Genomic DNA, 20,501 nt, shown 5'->3' with positions numbered 1-20,501 from the left:
AACAGCTCTTCAGCTTTGCATCTTTTCATTTAGACACTTCGGGGAACAGTAAAAAAAAAATGCCATCCTATAATTTCTAGAAATGAGCCTTCGCGACAGCATTCTTGGCAAATCATTGGTTTATATTGAAGATTGGGAACCTCCGGGAAGCGTTTTCTTATATTTTCTCGCAGTAAAATCGAGGACAGTGAGAGCAGCGCTTTCAGATTTCTTTGGAAACTATTTTCAATTAATGAAACTGGCACAATTATTCGATTGGACACTTTCTCAGCAGCCAGATTGGACAACCTTAATTACTTTATCCACCTCTGATATTATTCCCCAGTCACATACCTATTCACCCAATTGCTTTCTTTGCACCGTAGTGTAAGTATCTGCATTTCCCACACCATCGCATTATGGACTGTGTAAACCAATTTCCATAATTCTGTATTCCAATAAATCTAACAAAGCCCCCCAAACAAGAAATCACCTGGGCCCTTCGAAATTGGGCTCTCGATGGAAGGATTAATCAGTAGTCTCACAGCGAAGAACTGAATTTTAGTGCGATTGTTTTTTTGTTCTGTATCAAATGTTATTTTATTTCATAATGATGTTCAACTCAAACTGAATCGGATTGTTAGCCTTGGCTACTTTTGTTATTTTGGCATTACAAAAATAACCAGAAGCTTAAACGAAGAGAGAATTTTAAGAACTTTCATTCGGATGGAGCCAAACCAGTGCAAGAACATTCTCTATATATCTACCGGCCCCTTCACGTTAATACACTGCAAATTAATAGCAGAAAAGGCGGACATATTTTTTGCTATCACCCGAAATATATTTGCACTCAGTACAGTTTAACAACGCCTGTATGCAAATGAGCTCTGACTCTTGAGGCTTATAAGGTCTTCGCTGAGAGCTGCATGGTTACACAGACAGTGGAAGCTGAGGTCGAGCATCCTCTCTGCTTAACCGTTGTTTTATCGTGGAAAAAAACCATGAATGTTTTCTGTGTTTCAATACTTTTGGCCTGGTTATCGAGTGAGTGCAGTTTGATTTTTAAATATTATTAATTGAAATATTACGTCCACCTTGTGCGGCTGTCATTGTGTGTTAAACCTTACATTATTTCAAATAAGCAATGTATTAAACATGGGGTTTCTCTCTTCAGATGCCTTCGGTATAAGAGTAGAACAAACACCGAGTGCGGCAACAAATGAACCCGGCGAAACTCTGACCATCCAGTGCACTTTACGTGATTCCAGCTTTGGGCTGTATAGCACAGCATGGTACCGGCAAAGACCGGGTCAAACGCAACAGCAACTAACGATTGGAGGACGACACGTTGAAACAGTCAACTGTCAACAAAAGTCCTTTTCCCTGCAGATCAGGAACTTGGTCGCTGAAGACACTGCCACGTACGTCTGCCGGGGAGAGCACTGTCACTAACCTGCAGCTCATGCAATACAAAAAGACTGTATTTCTCTTTCTCTGAAGAAATCATGAATCGCTTCACTTTAATTGAACATAAAATTACCTAAGTAGCTGCTGAATCCCGTGTAGGACGAGGACAGATTGGCAATGAGTGGTGAGATGTGGTGACACCTGACACATGCCGAAGTCGGGAGAGTTGGATGTGCAGCTTCTCTGTTTACCAAGTTGGGCAGGTGGGTCTATTATTGTACTGGACTTTTACACTGTGTGTCGTATCTGGAACCACGCTGATGAATCTTCAACTCCCGTAATACATAAAGCGCCCCAGAAGTTCTTAATGCAAAATGAATACGAAACATTTCCTCAGAGATTGAAACTCTAATTGCTAAATACCCACTGCTTTTGCCAAGCACACACTGCTCGACATATCAGAGCTTTATCGCCGCATATTTCGTGATTGTTATATAAATCCTACCGTCGTGTTGAAAGCAGAACGTTGATATTTACCAAAATATCTTGAGTGGCTTAGAGTTATAATTGTCTACTGGATACTAAGTGGTCAAAACAACGAATAAACCGTTTCCACTGCAAAATTCGATACGAAATCTGGAATATCTGGAGGAATTTAAGCACAATTTTCAACGGTGCAGTTATTGTGCTTATGTGAAATGATGTGTGGACTACAGAAGCTCACAGAATCACAGAAGCTCAAGTCATAACACAAACATCTTCAGCAGTGCTTTGGTGCCCCACCCGTGATGTGGGTCTTTACACTCATAGATATTGCTGGATATGGTGTCAATTAAGTTTTTTTCTTCTTTGCTTCCAATGTACCCACATTCTCACCGTTCAATCAGCGAAATTCCGTTTTCCGGATCATACGACCTGGTATTGCAACAACTAACGATCAGCGAAAACAAGACCATAAGGATGAAAACTGAAGGGAACAACGAATGATTTTGCCTACCGCAACCCACCAATTAACTTTTTGTAGTCATATCATTTTGGAGAACCTATTGCAACACCATATCTTTAATGACCATTTTTGTGCCGGGCTTACGAGGAAGTGAATCATCGTGTATAACTACAAGTATGGAGCTGGCACAGAGCTGACTGTGAAACCTGTGAAGCCTGGTAAGTGACCTTTTTTTGTTATCTTTTAAGACTTTCACTTTGATATTCTATTGGTTTCTTTTCGCTCAAGTGATAAAAAATAATTTAGATTATCGATGAATAGGTGTGAATTGTGAATGTCTTTTTGGAATATTGGTTTGTCAATTTAGTTGGCTTAAATATAGACATTATATTGCATTCCTCAGCTGGACCAATGGGTCACTCAACAAAAATGTAATTTTGCAAAACGAAACCCACAAATTCCCCTCGCCCAACACTTCTCCTCCCAACCCCCGATAACGTATCCGATAACAGCTCTTGCAGTATTATTATCAAAATAGATATTTATATGTGGACATATGAGAGTTCGGATTAACCAACAGGCACGACCAATATAGGCTTATATACAAGAAACCAGGTCTCTCAAAGGAGGACAGGAGGATTCTATGTTTGTTATTGTGCGACTGACATAAAACCTCGAATGGGCATTAAGCTCCAGAAGAATTAAGTCAATAGAAATTTAAACAGCATTTTCATCAACTGATAGCCAGGGCAATTGACAAGCAGACCTTCGTTGGGAAAAGTTTGTTTACTTGCTCGTATGGGAGAGACCATCTGCTCTTCAGAAATTTAGAACATGATATATAATTTCTGTCAGCGCGTTTTAGGTCACAATAAGCAGCAGATAATATACTTTGAAGTTTTCTGTCGCTAATGCTAGTGATCATACCGGTTATATTTCAGCGTTGATGATCGGAGTGTTCAGGGTTTTTCGTGGTGTGTGAAAGATAGTTCTCCATACAAATTAAGAAGAAAGATGCACTGAATTTAATAACATACCCAATGCAGCATGCACAAAAACAGGACATAAAAATATCCTGGGACTACCCTCTACAACCAAATGTTTCTCGGTCAATTCGCAGCGTGCAACAATCGATCATAAGATTAGCTGCATTACAGAGTTTACTTGATGACATGTCAGTGTTTCGAAGTAGCTCAAGGCATCGAATACAAGAAAGCATATCATATATATATATATATATATATATATATATATATATATATATAATCTGACAATGGTTCCTCTCCAAGAACACATTAAAGTAGATTCCTTCCCTGATACCACCGCCGTCAGCTCCCCACCCCTCCCTTGAAACGTGTCAGGCGGTATCTCTGGGACGATGGGCGACGTTTCGGGTTGGACCCTTCCTCAGACTAATTTAATTGCTCAGTCTGAAGAAGGGTTCCGGCCCGAAATATATATATGTGTGTGCGTGTGTGTGTGTGTGCGTGTATGTATAAAGCAATATTTTCCTTTTACGATGTGCTTTCTTGTATTCGATGCATTGAGTTACTCCGAAACGCTGACATATACTGTATATATATAACTCTTGATATCGAAGGGTAATGTTGAACTGTATTTTGCAATACAAAGATTACTGAGCAGCGGGATTTAATACCGAGATGGAATACGTTTAGCTTTTAGCTTTATTATTATCAAGTTGCAAGGTACTGTGAAATACTTTTGTTTGAATGCTATCCAATCCAATCAGATAATGCCATATATAAATACAATCAAGGTAACTCAAATACAATGGGTAGAGCAAAGGGAATGGCGCAACTGCAGAATATAGTTCGCAGCATGGCAGCGTAACAATTCCAGAGAAATAGTCATGAGAAAAATATTTCACAATAACACCAATATTACTTGGTATATTAGGTGCAATCAAAAACCCAGAGCATTCCTCCCCAAAACACTGAAAAATTATGCAATTTTCTGATGCTATTATGACACCCACGAATGCGGAGTGAAGCAATGTAATTATTGCATTTAGTTTTTAGTTTAGAGATACAGCGCAGAAACAGGCCCTTCGGCCCAACCAGCGATGCCCGCACATTCAACACACATTACGGTCAATTTGCACATAACCCAAGCCAATTATCCTTCAAACATGTACGTCTCTTGAGTGTGGGAGGAAACCGAAGATCTCGGATAAACCCCACGTGGTCACGGGGAGAATGTACAAACTCCGCACAGAGAGCACCGAAAGTCGGGATCAAATCCGGGTCTTTGGCGCTGCGAGCCCTGTATGGCCGTAACTCTACCGCTGCGCCACCGTGCGTCTTCATCCATGTAAATAATTTGATCCAAACGCAAAGTGCTGGCAGAACTCATTGAGTTAGGAAACATCCGTGGAGTGAATGGACAGACAGTGTTTCGGGTAGGGCCGTTTTTACTGAGCCCAAAGAAGACTCCACGGAAGGGTCTCCATCCGAAATGTCTTCAGTCCATTCCTTTCACAGATGCTGCGACTTTCTCCAACACTTTGAGTTTCGCCGAAGTTTCCACTTGAGTGTTCTGGTGTCTCCAAATAATTTGACATCATTCCTATTTGTATGCGCCCTTCTTTATGTTTGAACGCTTATAAAATAGCTTTTCCTGCATTGTTACTCTCGAAATTCAGCACTCTCAACAACAGTTCAACAGTTCAACAGAGCTTTATTTTTAACGAAACTACATAGTAGTCATACACAAAAAAAGAACACAAGACACATAACCCCAACACAAACGTCCATCACAGTGACTCCAAACACCCCCTCACTGTGATGGAGGCAACAAAACTTCCACTCTCTTCCCCACGCCCATGGACAGACAGCTCATCCCCGACAGCTCGTACCTTTGAATCTCTCTTTTTTTTTTTAAACGTGATTTTATTTAATTAAAATCAAAAGCAAAAATCTAAATTGAAATTAGAAGCACGTGATCTTCAGTGCATTTATTAATCCATGGAACATGGCGATGATTGCCCAAAATCTGACACTGTTTCCTCTCCAAGAATACATTAAAATTGTTTCCTTCCCTGATACCACCGCCCTCAGCTCCCAACCCCTCCCGTGAACGTGTTAGGCGGTATCTCTGGGACAGAGATGGGCGACGTTTCGGGTTGAGACCCTACCTCTGCCTAATTTAATTGCTCAGTCTGAAGAAGGGTCCCGGCCCGAAACCTCACCTACCGATGTCCTCCAGAGATGCTGTCTTTCTCTCTGAGTTAATCCACCACTCTGTAATCTTTACAAATGAGGAGTACGAATGTGTAGTTTTCCCCCTTATATCTACCCTACCATTTGCCTATATGTCTAATTTAATTCTAATTCTAAACTCTACTGGACGATCTGATTTACCTGCAATAATTGTTTAGCACTTTACTTATCAAGTATCCATCTGCGCCTGCTTTATCAACATGCAAAGGGTCTGCTTCTACTCTTTGAGGAAGAGAGATACAATGATGTGCAAACCTGAGGGAGAGGAGAAACAAAATGTTCGCTCCCTCCCTCCTCTCGGTCTTAAATGGGCGGCCCGTTATTTATTCTCAAGTTACAGATTTCTCCCACGAGTCGAGTGCCCTCTCCACAGCTACCACTCCAGCACCTCTCAAGTTCTTGAAAGTTCTTATCAGGTCGGTTCTCACCCTTCTGAACGACATCGGGTACAAGTCTAGATTGCCAAAACTGTTCGCACCACGATGTTACCGGGACACGAGGGCCTGGGGTTTAGGGAAATATTGGGCAGGCTTGGACCTTATTCCTAGGAGCATAGGAGGCAAAAGGATGATCTTATAAATGTGTGATCAATCATGAGGAGAGTAGATAGGGTGAATGCACAGAGTCTTTTACGTGGGGTACGTTAATCAAGAAGATGGTGGTGAGTAAATGGACCGAGCTTCCAGAGAAGGTAGTTCAGGCAGGTAATCTAACAGCATTCAAAAGCCACTTTGACAGGGACACAGATTGGAAAGGTTTAAAGGAATATGGGCCAAACGAGGGCAAATGGACCATTTTGGTCGGCATGAACGAGTTGGGCAGAAGAGCCTGTTTCCGTGCGATATGACTCTGCTTCTTTCACACCATTCCAGCTATGAGACTAATCAAATATTATCGGTACTGCTTCTAATGAATTAATCTCTGCCAGATGTAACTCGTAAGAGTGCGTTTTACTCTTCTTGTTTAAGGTGCGCCGTTTTGATGTGACATCTTCCCCATCTGTGATTTAGTGGCGCTCGTTGTATTTGCTTATGTATTTGTACATAACTGAAGTATGACCTGCCCATTTCTGTTCATTTACAATAAACGGTAACAGTCTGTTAGCTTTCTCTGGCCTTTTACAGAACCGGGTTCGAACCTCACCTCGGACGCTGTCTGTGTAAAGATTGCACGTTCTCCCTGTGACCGAATAGGTTTTCTCCGGGTTCTCCAGTTCCTTCCTATATCTCGTAGGTTCATTGGTAAATGTAATTTCACCCTTGTGCTTACATGAGTGGTAGAATCTGGGCGGAGATAATGGGAACGCAGGGAGAATAAACGAAAATGGATTAGAATAGAATAAATGTAAATGACTGGTTGATTGTTAACACAGTTTCTAAGCTGTGTCTCTCCATATATATCCTCGGTTTCTTCGCCCAGCTGAAGCCTCAGCATCTATCCTTATCGCAGATCATCCTTGCCACCAGCTAACTAGAAACAAATTAAGCATTTATGCCTAATTTCTACTTCGCGTTAGCAAGCCAATCTTTCATCTACGTTAATATAGAAACATAGAAACATAGAAAATAGGTGCAAGAGTAGGCTATTCGGCCCTTCGATCCAGCACCGCCATTCAATATTATCATGGTTAATCATCCAGAATCAGTACCCTGTTCTTGCTTTCTCCCCATGTCCCTTGATCCTGTTAGACCTATGAGCTATGTCTAATTCTCTCTTGAAGACATCCAGTGAATTAGCCTTCACTGCCTTCTGTGGCAGAGAATTCCACAGATTCACAACTTTCTGGCTGTAAACGTTTTTGCTCAACTCAGTCCTAAATAGCCTACCACTTGTTCTTAAACTGTGACCCGTGGTTCTGGACTCCCCCCAACATGGGGAACATTTTTCCTGCAATATGTTGTAGCATGAGCTTTTACTTTCCGCAGTAATCTTTACTGCACCATGGTCTCAAATGCCTTCTGGAAGTTCAGGTGGTGAAAATGCATGTGAGACAGCTTATGAGTGCTGCTTTACAGAGACGATTTGTTCATTTGTAGAATTAATAGCTACGTAGCTGCAACAATGGCCATCGCGATACAGGCATCTGAAGATAACTACGCGAAAGCGACTCCTCCACTCTAAAAACCCTGTTGCATATTCCTCATATAGAATATATTTTCAGCACCTGTTTAAAGATTGTCCACTGTATTTTCACTTCAGGAAACGTGAACAAACTCCATTCCAAACCCGTGTGTCTTTGTAGATTAATTGGTATCAGTAAATTGGCCATGATGTGCAAAGAATGGATGACAAAAATGAGATAACATAGAACTAGTGTGACCGGGTGGTCGATGGGGTCTGACTCGGAGCGCCGATATGCCTGTTTCCACGCTGCATCTTTAAAAAAAAGGGTTTCAAGGATAGTGCGCTCACTGATTCTTTGTTCACTACGCCTTCGTATAACTCAAATAAATTAGTCAAAGTGATTCACTTTCACCAAATCATGCTGACTTTTGGCTGATTGCCTTGATTTTCTTCTCTGAGCCCCGCAATAACGTATTTGACTGTAGCTCCTAACATTTTCACTGTGACAGACGCGTAACTGCGTAGCAAACTTCCATATAATTGCCTACCTCACCTTTTTAGGAAATGAGCCAATCTTGGTCATTTTCTATCTAATTGAACTTCTTCAGAATCAAGTGAAATTTGGAAAATTAAAACCAACACATATTTTCTACATTTTTTAGTATTTGTTCATGTTAGGTGGACATTGGTGATGATTTGGATATTAATCAGCCATCACTACTTGCTTGTGAAAGGCGGAAACAATTCAAAGACAATTCATTGGCGACTCTGTTGCTAAATGAAATGCAGAGGAGGAAAGAATGGTGGAAATACATCTTTCCTTGAAGGATATTATTGAACAGGATATGTTTTTTTAGCAAAAATCTATAGTTCCGCTGAGAGGACTAGCAGTTTTAAAGAATGTTATTTAGGTAGTTGAATTTAAATTGGCATTCTGAGAATCGAATTAATGAGGCCATTTCAATGGTCTTGGACTTCAGCTGCTGGTCCAGCCAAATAACGCCAACTTCAACGTACCCATATCCACTCTAATTCGTCCCTCACTATACACAAAACTATCCATTCAAGCTGGAAATACGCCTCAACCCGAAGGAATCCACGCAGCCTCGTCTGTTATAAATAATAATTTTGAATTCTGGTAACATACTCGCACATCTCATCTGCTTCCGGCCTCACAAAGTCACATCGGCCATAGTTAAGTGTACAGGCTGAATAAATGCTGAAATCACCTTAGTACACTCGAAGGTATAGTGTTTGCACTTCGCAAAGATTTCACAAAGAGAAAATGGGTGTTGGAAAAGTTCATTGTTCGTCCTTCTCAGAAGCGGGTGGTGGGAGGTACGGTAATGCAGCTGGAAGAGCTGCTGCCCCCGCAGTTACAGGGACCCGGATTCGATGTTAACTCGTGGTGCTCTCTACGTGGATTTTACATATTCTTTCTGTGATTGCCTGAGTCTACTCAATTTTTTCCCCGTTATACACTGTGAATTGTTCATCGTGGCAGAATGCAGGGATGGTGGGAATGGGGAGTTGATGAGAATGTAGGGAGAAGTAAAACGGTTTCGTATAAAAATGGATGGTGTGGATAACCCCAAGGGCTAGTTCCGTGTCGTGTCTTGTTATAACTCTATGGCCAAGGTCAGGTCCTTGATTGACTAAGCACATTTATCTAAGCAGGCACACTGTGACATCATCATGTTTCCTCCCAGATTCAGTACATCACAGCCACCGTCAAATTACAAGTGCAGTAAGGCAAAAAAAATTAAACATGCAGAGATCGCAACATACATTTGGCCCATCTGAGGAATAACCGAGTTTTCCATTGTGCAGACGATAAAAAATATTATGTGTTTGGAATGTGGGAAAATGCCCGCTTCTCGGACGCATTAAGTTTTCAAGAAAGTGTACATAAATCATTTTATTCTGTGAGTTAATCGTATTTTCTAAATAGTACTTTAGGTGAATTTTGACAGAAATTATAAGACAAATAAATTGCAATTAACTACGGCAATAATTTTGATATACTAAACGATAAGCCAACATTTCTTCCCACCCTCAGCCAACCTGCCTTACATCCTTAACAGAGTTATTGATATATCGCCATAGTTTACATGTGGGACAGGTTTTCGATGTTTAATGTCCAGCAGAATGTCACAAAAAAATAGAGACTGGTTTAATCATACGAATTGCGAATTGGCTGAAGGTAAATATTGAGCAATGCAAGGTAGAAAATATCTGAGCATAGCTGTAGAATTAAGTTTATTGTCGTTAATTTCAGCAAAACAACCGACACCACCAATCATCAGCCTCTTCTACTCTGCATCTGACGAACAAAAGGCAAAGGGTTTTGTCGAATTGATTTGTCTCATCGGCGAATATCATCCTCAAGACATCAGGGTGAACTGGCAGAAAAACGGACAAGCCGTACAGTCCGGTTTTACCACTGCGTCCCCAGCTGAAACTGCAGACGGAACGTTTACCTCGACGAGTGTGTTCAAAGTGCCGCTTAACGACTGGGCCAGCGGTTCCCTGTACTCCTGTCTAGTATCCCACACTGCAACAGGCTCAATCCTCCAAAAAGACATTCAAACGACGTCAGGTAAGCGGTGGTCGTTAATTCATAGCGGAAACAATTCTAGTTTCATCCTCAATATTTGAAAAGTTATGACGTAACTCAAGTACACACAGAATGGCGACGTTGCACAGTTAATAAAGAAATGCTATGTAAACTTGTTAGCATGTAACCCGTTACTTGATAAATCTTAATCTCATAAGTGATAGCGCAATTAGGCCAATCGGCCCTTCAAGACTACTCCGCCAGAGATGGCTCTCTCCCTCCTAACCCCATTCTCCTGCCCTCTCCCCATAATCTCTGACATCTGTACTAATCAAAAACGGTTGAAATTGTGCTTCGTGCCTAATATCTCATTCGCCAGCAATAAACCACTGTCTCAATGTCATTGCCAGACCTCGCAATACTTCTCAGAGATCCCACCGTCGAGGAAATTTGGATCAAGAAAACTGCCACCCTGGTCTGTGAAGTGATCTCCACAGCTCCGACTGAAGTTGCGATCTCTTGGGCAGTGGATGGAAAGGAAAGAGTTGCTGGTGTTCAAACCGATCAAGCTACCAAGGCCGGGAACCAGTACCTGACGATCGGTCGCTTGACCAGCAACCTCGCAGAATGGGACAGTGGAGTGGAGTACTCATGCTCAGCGCGGGACCATCAATCAGCTACTCCGGTATCACAGCGGACACGAAATGCTAAAGGTACGTGCAATAACAACAATGCAAATGCAAAACGGTGTGCAGACTGAACTAGCAAGAAAACTAATGGAAGTCAGATAACAGAGGTAAACATGCATGAAGATCAGTGGGGGGTAAAAACTGGTACAGAGATCAGGGCGAAAGTGGGAAATTCTCAAAATCGATTCAGCTATAATTTAGTTCGTTTCGATGCACAGCATCGAAACAGAGCCTTGGGTCCACCAAATGCACGTTGACCATCGATCACCCGGTAACATTTGCCCTCTGTTATCCCATATTCGCAAACATTCCCAACACACGTGGGACAATTTGTCAGAGGCCAATTAACCTCCAAACCCGCGCGTTTTGCGGGAAACAGAGCAACGGAGGAAACCCACACAGTCATAAGGATAACATACAAACTCCAACAGAGAGCATCCGAGGTCCGGATCTAACTCGGGCTGTGGTGCTCCGAGGAAGCAGCTGCTGCCCTAATATTTCTAATGTTTCGTTGAACTGAACTGCTCGATCAAATAATTGAGTCCTACCGCATAGCAATGGGCCCTTCGGGCATAGCTTCAAGAACTCCTCTTCACACTCCTGATAATTTTCAATGGCCGATCAAACTAGCAGTGCTCCCCTTTGCAATGTGTAAACCAAAGCACGCAAAACACTTTCCTCCCAGCTTAAATAAAAAACCCTTTAGTATTGATGCATCAGCGAGGGGAAAGCCTTTTGAATATATATCCATAATATGTTTCTCTCAATGCTATATGCCTTTATCATCTCACCCTCTGTCTCTTTTACTGCACCGAAGACAAACCAGGCCTATCAAACCTCCACCAATAACTAAAGTCATCTAACTAAGGCAGTATCCGGTGAATTTCACCTGCGCTCTCTCCTGCGCTGTGATATTCGTCCTACTGCGTGGCGCCAAGAACTGCACTCTATATTCCAAGCATTGCGTACCTACCTAACCTGTATTTTGGAAAGTTGCTCTGTAACTTTCCAACTTTTCTGCCCCAACCGATGAAAATAGCTATGCCACACCCCACTGTCCTGTTTATCCGAGTCGCGACTTCCGAGAAACTATGAACTTTAACGTTAAGGTCTTTCACTTCATCAACATTCCTTAATGACTGATCACCTACCGTATTTGTCCTCCCACGATATTATTTCACAAAATGCATCTAGTCGCATTCGTCGGGGTTGAGCTCCATCTATTAATTCTCTGCCTAGTTTCCCTCTGATATATTCCTGTGTAGCCATAGGTAACCTTCTGGCTCCCTATATGCTGTACTCAGTGCGTCATTTCATCACTGCTGTCAAGAGTGGTTTGTTGTCATAGGCCCCGGAGCGAACCAATGAATTATTGGAAGAATAATGCTGCTTTACTTTCCCTTCTAGCCAAACCAGTGCAACCAACGATCCGTCTCTTGCCGCCATCTCCGGAGGAGATTCAAAGTGCGAGCAACGCGACACTGACATGTTTGATCACAGAATTCTATCCAAACGATATAACCGTTTCCTGGGAGAAGGACGGAGCCGCATTCCACTCTAATACTACCAGCTTCCACGCGGCGCTGGAACAGGACAAGACGTTCAGTGCAAAGAGCCTTCTCTTTTTGACAGCAGCCGATTGGAAGAAAGGAGCAACATACTCCTGTGTGGCCTCGCACCCCTCTTCACAATCCACCCTGAAGCGAAACATCCAGATCCCGAAAGGTAAGGACAACATATCAAAATATACACAGCCAATATGCGCACTTCATCGGGAATCAACAGGTAAATTCCACCAAAGGTCTCCAATGATCAGATCCAGCGTACTGGGAGAGCAGGTTGATTGGTTTGTTTAAAGCACGGGAGGAGTATTCGGGCCTCCCTGAATGTCCGTTATAATAATATCAACCGAAATACCGCAAAATACTATCGGATCTCTGCTTCACACGGGGAGATCAATTGCATGAGAAAATTTAAAGTGCCCCGCGAGTGATAGGATTCCTTTAGGGTGTAGCATGAACAGGAAATATGGGTCGTAATTCGGGAATGGCGCCATGTGATAGAATCCGCGATCATGGATGAATGGATGACACTTGTAATCAGACTCCTCTCCGTTGAGGTAGAATGTGATCAATGAGTATAAATTGAACCGACATTTGCCAGGAACTAGATGAATAATCAATGTTCATTCTATTAGATGATCGATTCGGTGAATGGCCTAATTCTACTCCTATGCCTTGTGGTTTCATGAGATAATTAGGTGATAAATACGATGATTAAATTGCAAACTCGCAATGTGCACGGCACGGAAAGCTGTTTGAGAATCCAGTCATGTTTCACTGGAATTCACTGTTCGGCAACCTGGCAATATTCGATTATCTTCGATTCATTGATTGGAGGCAAAACGTAGGCGCAGCTAATTATTGTGACGTAATGACCATGCCAAGTATTGAAACATTCCAATCACCAACGGAGGTCGGTCAGCATGAGATAAACAGAGTCTTGATGCAATACCCACGATTTGACGAGTGTAAATTAGTTGCATCATTTCATTTTGTTCCTAATTGTGATCATGATCATTCCTCGGACTTTCGACTTAGTTAGTTTTGAAAGTGAATTCCCTTACTGATGAATAAATTCATCTCGCTTGGTGACGTCCAGGGTTTCTGTGACCTTCTGCCTTGAAGTGGTAATAAGGCATGGCTCCATCCAGGATCAGGAGAATGCACATTCCGCGCAGTCTGTGTGTGTGTGGGGGGGGGGGGGGGGGGGGAATAACAATAAAACTTAAAAGCGATGCTCACGAAGGAAAATGTGTTCATTTCAATGCGGGAGTTATTTACGCCATTAGATTCCAATCCACAGGGAAGACAGTTTACAAGAGCAATAATTGTTGGAATAATGAACACCTGTTAATCGCATCGTATAACCGTTTCCTGGGAGATATAATCGTATCGTCGTAATCGGAGCATATCTTGCACCAACGCAAATGATGGCGATTGATACCCAACCATCATAATTGAATCCCAAGAGCGCTCAGTAGTTTTAGTTTAAACTACTTTAGTGTATTCGTGTCACGTGTTCCGAGATATAGTGTAAAGCATTTTAGTTGCGTGCTATCCAGTTAGCGAAAGCACTATACATGATTAGGATTTGAGTATAGGAGTAAAGAGGTCTTTCTGCAGTTGTACAGGGCCCTGGTGAGACCACACCTGGAGTAATGTGTGGAATTGTGGTCTCCTAATTTGAGGAAGGACATTCTTGCTATTGAGGGAGTGCAGCGTAAGTTCACGAGGTTTATTCCCGGGATGGCGAGGCTGTCGTATGATGAAAGAATGGAACAACTGGGCTTGTATTCACTGTAATTTAGAAGGATGAGAGGGGATCTTATGGAAACATGTAAAATTATTAATCGATGGGACACACTAGTTGCAGGAAACATGTTTCCGATGTTGGGGGAGAACAGAACAAGGGACCACGATTTAAAAATAAGGGGTAGGTCATTTAGAACTGAGATGAGGAAAAATGTTTTCACCCAGAGAGTTGTGAATTTGTGGAATTCTCTGCCTTTGAAGGCAGTGGAGGCCGATTCGCTTGATGCATTCAAAAGAGAGTAAGATGGAGCTCTTAGGGCAAGCGGAATCAAGGGGTAAGGGGAGAAGGCAGAAACGGGGTACTGATTGTAGATGATCAGCCATGATCACACTGAATGGCGGTGTTGGCTCAAAGAGCCGAATGGCCTACTCCTGCACCTATGCTCGATGTACAGTATCTATGTATTACCATCAAGCCATCCACGGTGTATAGATGCAGTTTAAATGAAATAACGTTTAGTGCAAGATAAAGTCAAATAAAGTCTGATTAAAGATAGTCCGAGGGTCTCCAATGAGGTAGATGGTAGGTCAGGACCGCTCTCTAGTTGGTGATACCTACCTAAACCTGTCTGCATTTTGGAAGCACCCGAGGTTAGGATCAAACAATAAGGCAACAGCTTCACCACGTCAAGTGTCTGGTGCTATGAGGCAACGTCTCTCCAAGCTGTGCAACTGTGTCACTATCAACGTCCATGTTTGAACATCTTTCCATTCTAAGGTCAGACGTCGGCATGTTGTTCAACTCCATTCACAACACCTTAACAAATGCCGTTGTCTATGCCTGTGTAATGGAAGCTCCATGCCATATTCCAATTTGTGCTGTCATTTTCAAAACTACAGTTTTGACAACGTACACTTGATTTGCAATAGTTCATACCTAAGGACACGGGGACATCTCTGAACACCAATATCTCAGTCTCTGGAGACACAAGAAACTGTAGATACTGGATTCTTCAGTGCAGCAGGAATAACTCAGCGGTTCAGGCAGCATCTGTGCAGGAAATGGACAGATAAGGTTTCGGTTCGGGATCCTTCTTCAGTCTTATTGTCCATTCCCTTCCCAAATGCTGTCTGACTTTCCGATTCTTCCAACACTTTTTACCCTTCAATCTCTGGCCAGCTTACTCTATCTTTCCATTTGCTTCAAGCAAAGTCGATATCGTCATATATTTTCACATTATTTTGTTACCTGCGAAGCATCTATCCATTTGTTAAACGTCTTCGTCCCAGTAAATCCTCCATATGCCCCAGACTTCTATCGAACCTGCACTCAGTGCAAGCGTAGCTGCATTTAATCTAATCACTCCATCAAAGTATTGAAATGGGTTGAGAGCACTCAATGCTGATCTGTGTGATACCATGTTGGCCTTAGCTGACTCGACCATGAACCATTATTTACTGCCTCACTGGTGACCGGTGGTTTCACTGACTATCATATATAAGATGCGCGGCTATTATTTACCCATGCTACACTGACACCACATCCCAAGCCTCAGACATCAGATACACATCTGCTTTGTAATTTTGAGAATGCACTCACTTGCACGTTCTTCTCCACGCTCGCATATTCTGCCTTGCTTTTCCTTTTAGTTTTTCCTTCATCTTCGCTAGGTTCATAGCCTGATACCCTGACAACCTCGCATACTCTACCGAACAGAAGTTGGACTGCAACAGTTGAGCAAAGCATCACATGTCAGTGGTGATTACGGAACGTTACAATCTCCTATCATCGCTGAGTTACTTTTAGCTCTTTATAATTATAATGGATCTCAGCGCTAGTGCATTGCTTTTATCTTGTCAGATGTACCGAGATACAGTATAAAATGTCGCCTGCGCATAGTACAGCAAATCGTATTATACTGAATATACTCACGTCATATACAAGTACATCAGGTAGTGCAAAGTGAAAGATACCAGGATTTAATACAACACGGCAGGATATTTGGGATATCTTTCCACTTTCTGAACACGTTTCGTAATGTATTTTATTGTAATACAGGATTCGCATGTATTTTCGTTTGTCAGCTATCTTACCAATACAGCTACCAGTCCCCAACCTAACCCCACCCCACCCCAACCCCCCCCCCCCCCCACCTCCTCTCTCTACCCCTAACTACCCGTAACATCTTCATTCAGCGCTAGACAGTATAGAACAGTTACTAGAAATCAAAACATACGCAAACGTCTTTAAATATGATAGATCTTGCAAGGAGCGCTATGATATTTAAGGATTGATGGCAAATAAGTCAGCTAAATCTGAGAGCTTCTGCCCTCTTCAGGCCATCAACATTATCGACCACAATGCCCTCTATCCTACTGGCATAGTGGGCGAATTTTACGGCGAACCTTTAAAAAAAACGACTGTGCTTTATCCAACCTGTTGGAAATTTAACTTTATCGATGAATGCATTGGTGTAGTTTAAATAATTTCGGGCGTAATTCATTTGGTGAGAACATCCGGGGAATACATTCGCACTATTGTCACGTGATCATGTAAGAAACTAGAGTGATGGCTTTAATTTGAGATTTATAGACACGATTTGCCATTTCTGATTAATTCACCGCGAACATTATACTAAACAGATTAAAGTCACTTCATAATACGAGAATGTACTGGATGACAACCCCCCCCCCCCCCCCACCTAATGGAGGAAATCACTGTCAAACATGGCGATTGGGCACTGAGCGTAACTTTCCATTTATTCGCCCCTTCGGTGAAGAAGGTTTTAGAATTAAATTGGGGAATGAAAGAGAGAAACGATTTGCCCTTTTGTGTGAACTATTTTAGGACCGGCCACGTTCAGGCCATTGGTAAGTGTTTGCTAAAAATCTTCAGCCAAACGAGAGGGTGAATGTTTGCATCCCCGGAACTCGTGAAATCGGTTCCAGGTAAAGTCAGGTCATATAATTCTTGCACTGCGGTATAAGCGAATGGAAATATTACTAAGGACATCAGCCAAAGAAGACAGGAACCAAGGTACGAAAGAGGAAGGAGCCTTCTTAGCTAAACAGAAATCAATAAAGAATATGCAGTAAGTAGAATTAATAGCTACACTTAACCCAGTTACAGTTATTATCCGCAGCTTCAACATTTCGGAAGGAAAATAACCACTCCCATTTCTTTTTTTGCCAGAAGACTGCAATGTAGCTAACATCAATGCTGCCATACAAACACCTTCCTTTGAGGAAATCTGGACGATTCGGAAAGCAACTATTGTTTGTGAAGTAGTTTACACCGATTTGCAGAACGTCAAGGTCTCGTGGCGAGTGAATGGGAACCTGAGAATGGAAGGAGTACAGACTCAGGATCCTGAGTGGAGGGGAAGTAAATCTGTCATCATCAGCAAGCTGAAGGTTAGCGTCGAAGAGTGGGACAGTGGGCTTGAATACATGTGCTTCGTAGAAGACAGTCATCTGCCAACACCAGTGAAAGTCTCCACGACAAGCTCCAAGGGTAAGCACATATAACAGTCGTTCAGTCATTATAGTCCATTAAGTCTGAGACGATAGGATGAAAATAACAGAATTGGCATTAAGCTTATGCTTCAAGCAATTAGCAGCGAATGGCAACCCATTAGAATAGGACGTTCAGGACCCCCGCGCCAGTATGGGTGGGGGTGTGACGCAATTGATGAAGCTTCTGTCTCACAATGCCAGAGATCCGGCTTCGATCCGGACCTCTGATGCTCTGTGTCTGGCGTTTGCACGTTCGCACTCTGACCACGTGCCCTCCAGTGCTCTGCTTTGTCACCACATCCAAAGGACGTGCTGGTGTGAAGGGTATTTGCCCTCAGTAAACTGCCAATATGAATCGATGATTGATTATTGATGTGAAGCTGGGATCACATAAAACCATGGTTAATGGGTGATCGATGGTTGGCGTAGCTCGATTGGCCTAAGGGCCCTTTCGTGTGAAACTATCTGAACGTATCTGAAACTAAAAATATAGGCTTCCGCAAACGTGAAAGAATAATGTTCTAAATGTTAGACATTCTGTCCCACAGGGGGAAATGCAATACATAATATATTTGGCGAGAGCATAAGCAGCGGGTGATCTCCTCATTTGTTGCTTTCATTGATATTTGAACGCCCCGAATCTAGCGAAAAGATAGAATAGGGAACGAAGTTTAGGTCATAGATAGAACCGCATATCTGAGGAAAGATCCTGACCGAATCGTCACTTGGCTATTCTTCTCCACAGATGCTACTTGATCCGCTTAGTTACACCAACAGTTTGTATTTTACTTAAGATTCGAGCATCTGCAGATCCTTGTGTCTTTTTCAATCGGTTTTGTTCTCTTTCCAGTTACCGAAATGCAACATCCTAAAGTCTACCTGCTGCACCCATCATCGGAAGAGATTCAAGCCGAGAAAGTTGCCACACTAGTTTGTCTCGCCACCGGATTTTACCCGTCAGACATATATGTCGCCTGGATGTCCAACGACACCCTTTTAGATTCGGGTTACACCATCCAACTTGACACCGACAAGGAAAACGGCTCCAGCTCGGTTGCCAGCAAGTTGAAAGTGACTGCAGAGGACTGGGAGAAGGGGACCACCTTCAGCTGTTTGGTTGGACACCCGTCCCTCACAACGAATTTAGTCAGAAGTATAAATAAGTCTCACGGTAAACCTACTTTAGTTAATGTGTCGCTCGTTCTGACCGACAGTTTTAAATCGTGCATCTAACTCTCTGCGATTCAATGTCTAATGCTTAGGAGCTTAGCCCTCTTACGTTCTTCGCTGTGTGGGCCTCTGAGCCCGCCGGTCTCCTATGTATCCAATACCATGGCATCCTTCAGATTATCCGACAAATAGTAAAATATTTCACTGATTTCATCAATCGCAGAAAACTATGACGAGTATCAGTTTAAAATAGAACGGTATTGGTTGTGCTGTAATGTTGAGAATGCTTCGGAAATGTTGTCAAATAGGTGGGAGATTGCGCTTTATCTTGTCTGTGGCTTCATATTGCAATAAATGCAGAATAAAAAACTTCTGGTTTACCAATGCGTGCTTTTGTCTGCGATTAAGAGGAAAGCATGACTGAATCCAAAGTGACAACTTCCCTCATATGAAGGAAAACTTCTATGCTCTCACTTTTTCGGAGACTGGGACGGCGGGCCGGGTCGATGTAATGAGAATTACTCAGCTTACTCAGATCCTCGCACACAATCGCAGCTCAGAATCTGGAGTTTGTTTGATTTACTTGACGTATTTTGTGCAAGGCCAATCTCGTATCAGAATTAATGAATAAGGGTGAACAGATATTAGTTTAAAATTATGATTTAAATTTTCACCGAACCTGGTGTTTTTGTGGTTTCATTCTTATACAACGGTGGTGTGAATATTTCCTAAAATGACCCGTTTTCCCACCCGGATTATTACTATACATTTTGCCAAGTAAATATTTTTCTTTCCCTCATTTGCTTTCTGAATACATACCGCCCCTTTGCTGTCATCACAAAACGAACCCCAACAGACCCCAGTTAAAACTGAATTCCCTTGCGGAGCTGCACACTTCATTTTACACGGAGTTTGTACGTTCTCCCTGTTTCCAGCCACAGTCGAAGGACCCGTAGCTTTGTAGATTCATTGCTCTTAGTGTGTGGGATAGAACTAGTAGAGGGATGAGCCTGTTGCCATACAGTGTCTCTAAACTACACTAAAGTAAACTAAACACTGAGTGCTGGAGTAACACAGGGGCCAGCGAATATCTATGAAGGAAATGGACAGGCGACATTTCGAGTCGGGGGCCTTCAGGCCGACGAAGAGCCAGGACCCGAAACGTTACCTGAACATTCCCTCCAAAATTGCTGCCTGACCGGCTGGAACTCACTACCCCAAACCGTTAGAGACTCCTCCACACTCACCACATTCAAAACATCGCTGAAGTCTCACCTGTTCAGTACAGCCTTCAACCACTGAAGGTCACCTCACCTTCTGTCTCCTTTCTCTGTTCGTTTACTTATTTACTTATTTATCTATTTATTCATTTCCCTATGTTCTCTAAATCTCTGTAAAGCGTCTTTGAGTATATGAAAAGCGCTATATAAATGTAATGCATTATTATTATTATTATTATTATTATTATTATTATTATTATTATCTGCAGTTCCTTTTCTTCCCTCGCTTCCCTGTTTTATGCTGCTTCTCCGAAATCCTTTGCTCATGCGCGTTCGTAAGTACGATCCAGCGAAATCGATCCCAGCCCCCGAGTAAGCGTTGCCATCTCACCAACACCAT

The 20,501-nt window shown here is 42.5% G+C and overlaps 1 protein-coding gene and 1 gene segment (V, D, J or C); both read left to right on the top strand.

The window, feature by feature from the left end:
- LOC144601114 (uncharacterized) overlaps nt 1-20,501 on the top strand; it is a 552,083-nt gene that overhangs the window by 312,402 nt on the left and 219,180 nt on the right. The window lies entirely within an intron of this gene.
- LOC144601197 (Ig heavy chain C region-like) lies at nt 2,487-19,261 on the top strand (the record flags this gene model as incomplete). The annotated part of the segment is given in 6 exon segments: nt 2,487-2,550; nt 9,914-10,234; nt 10,603-10,905; nt 12,289-12,606; nt 17,389-17,709; nt 18,562-19,261. Coding segments are annotated over 6 exon segments (1,710 nt in total), but the record flags the coding sequence as incomplete, so codon positions are not given.

The sequence above is a fragment of the Rhinoraja longicauda genome, chromosome 16 (genome assembly GCF_053455715.1).
Source record: "Rhinoraja longicauda isolate Sanriku21f chromosome 16, sRhiLon1.1, whole genome shotgun sequence".
Classification (NCBI taxonomy): Eukaryota; Metazoa; Chordata; class Chondrichthyes; order Rajiformes; family Arhynchobatidae; genus Rhinoraja; species Rhinoraja longicauda.
The sequence above is the reverse complement of the archived record's forward strand: the minus strand, read 5'-3'. Positions and strand labels throughout refer to the sequence as shown.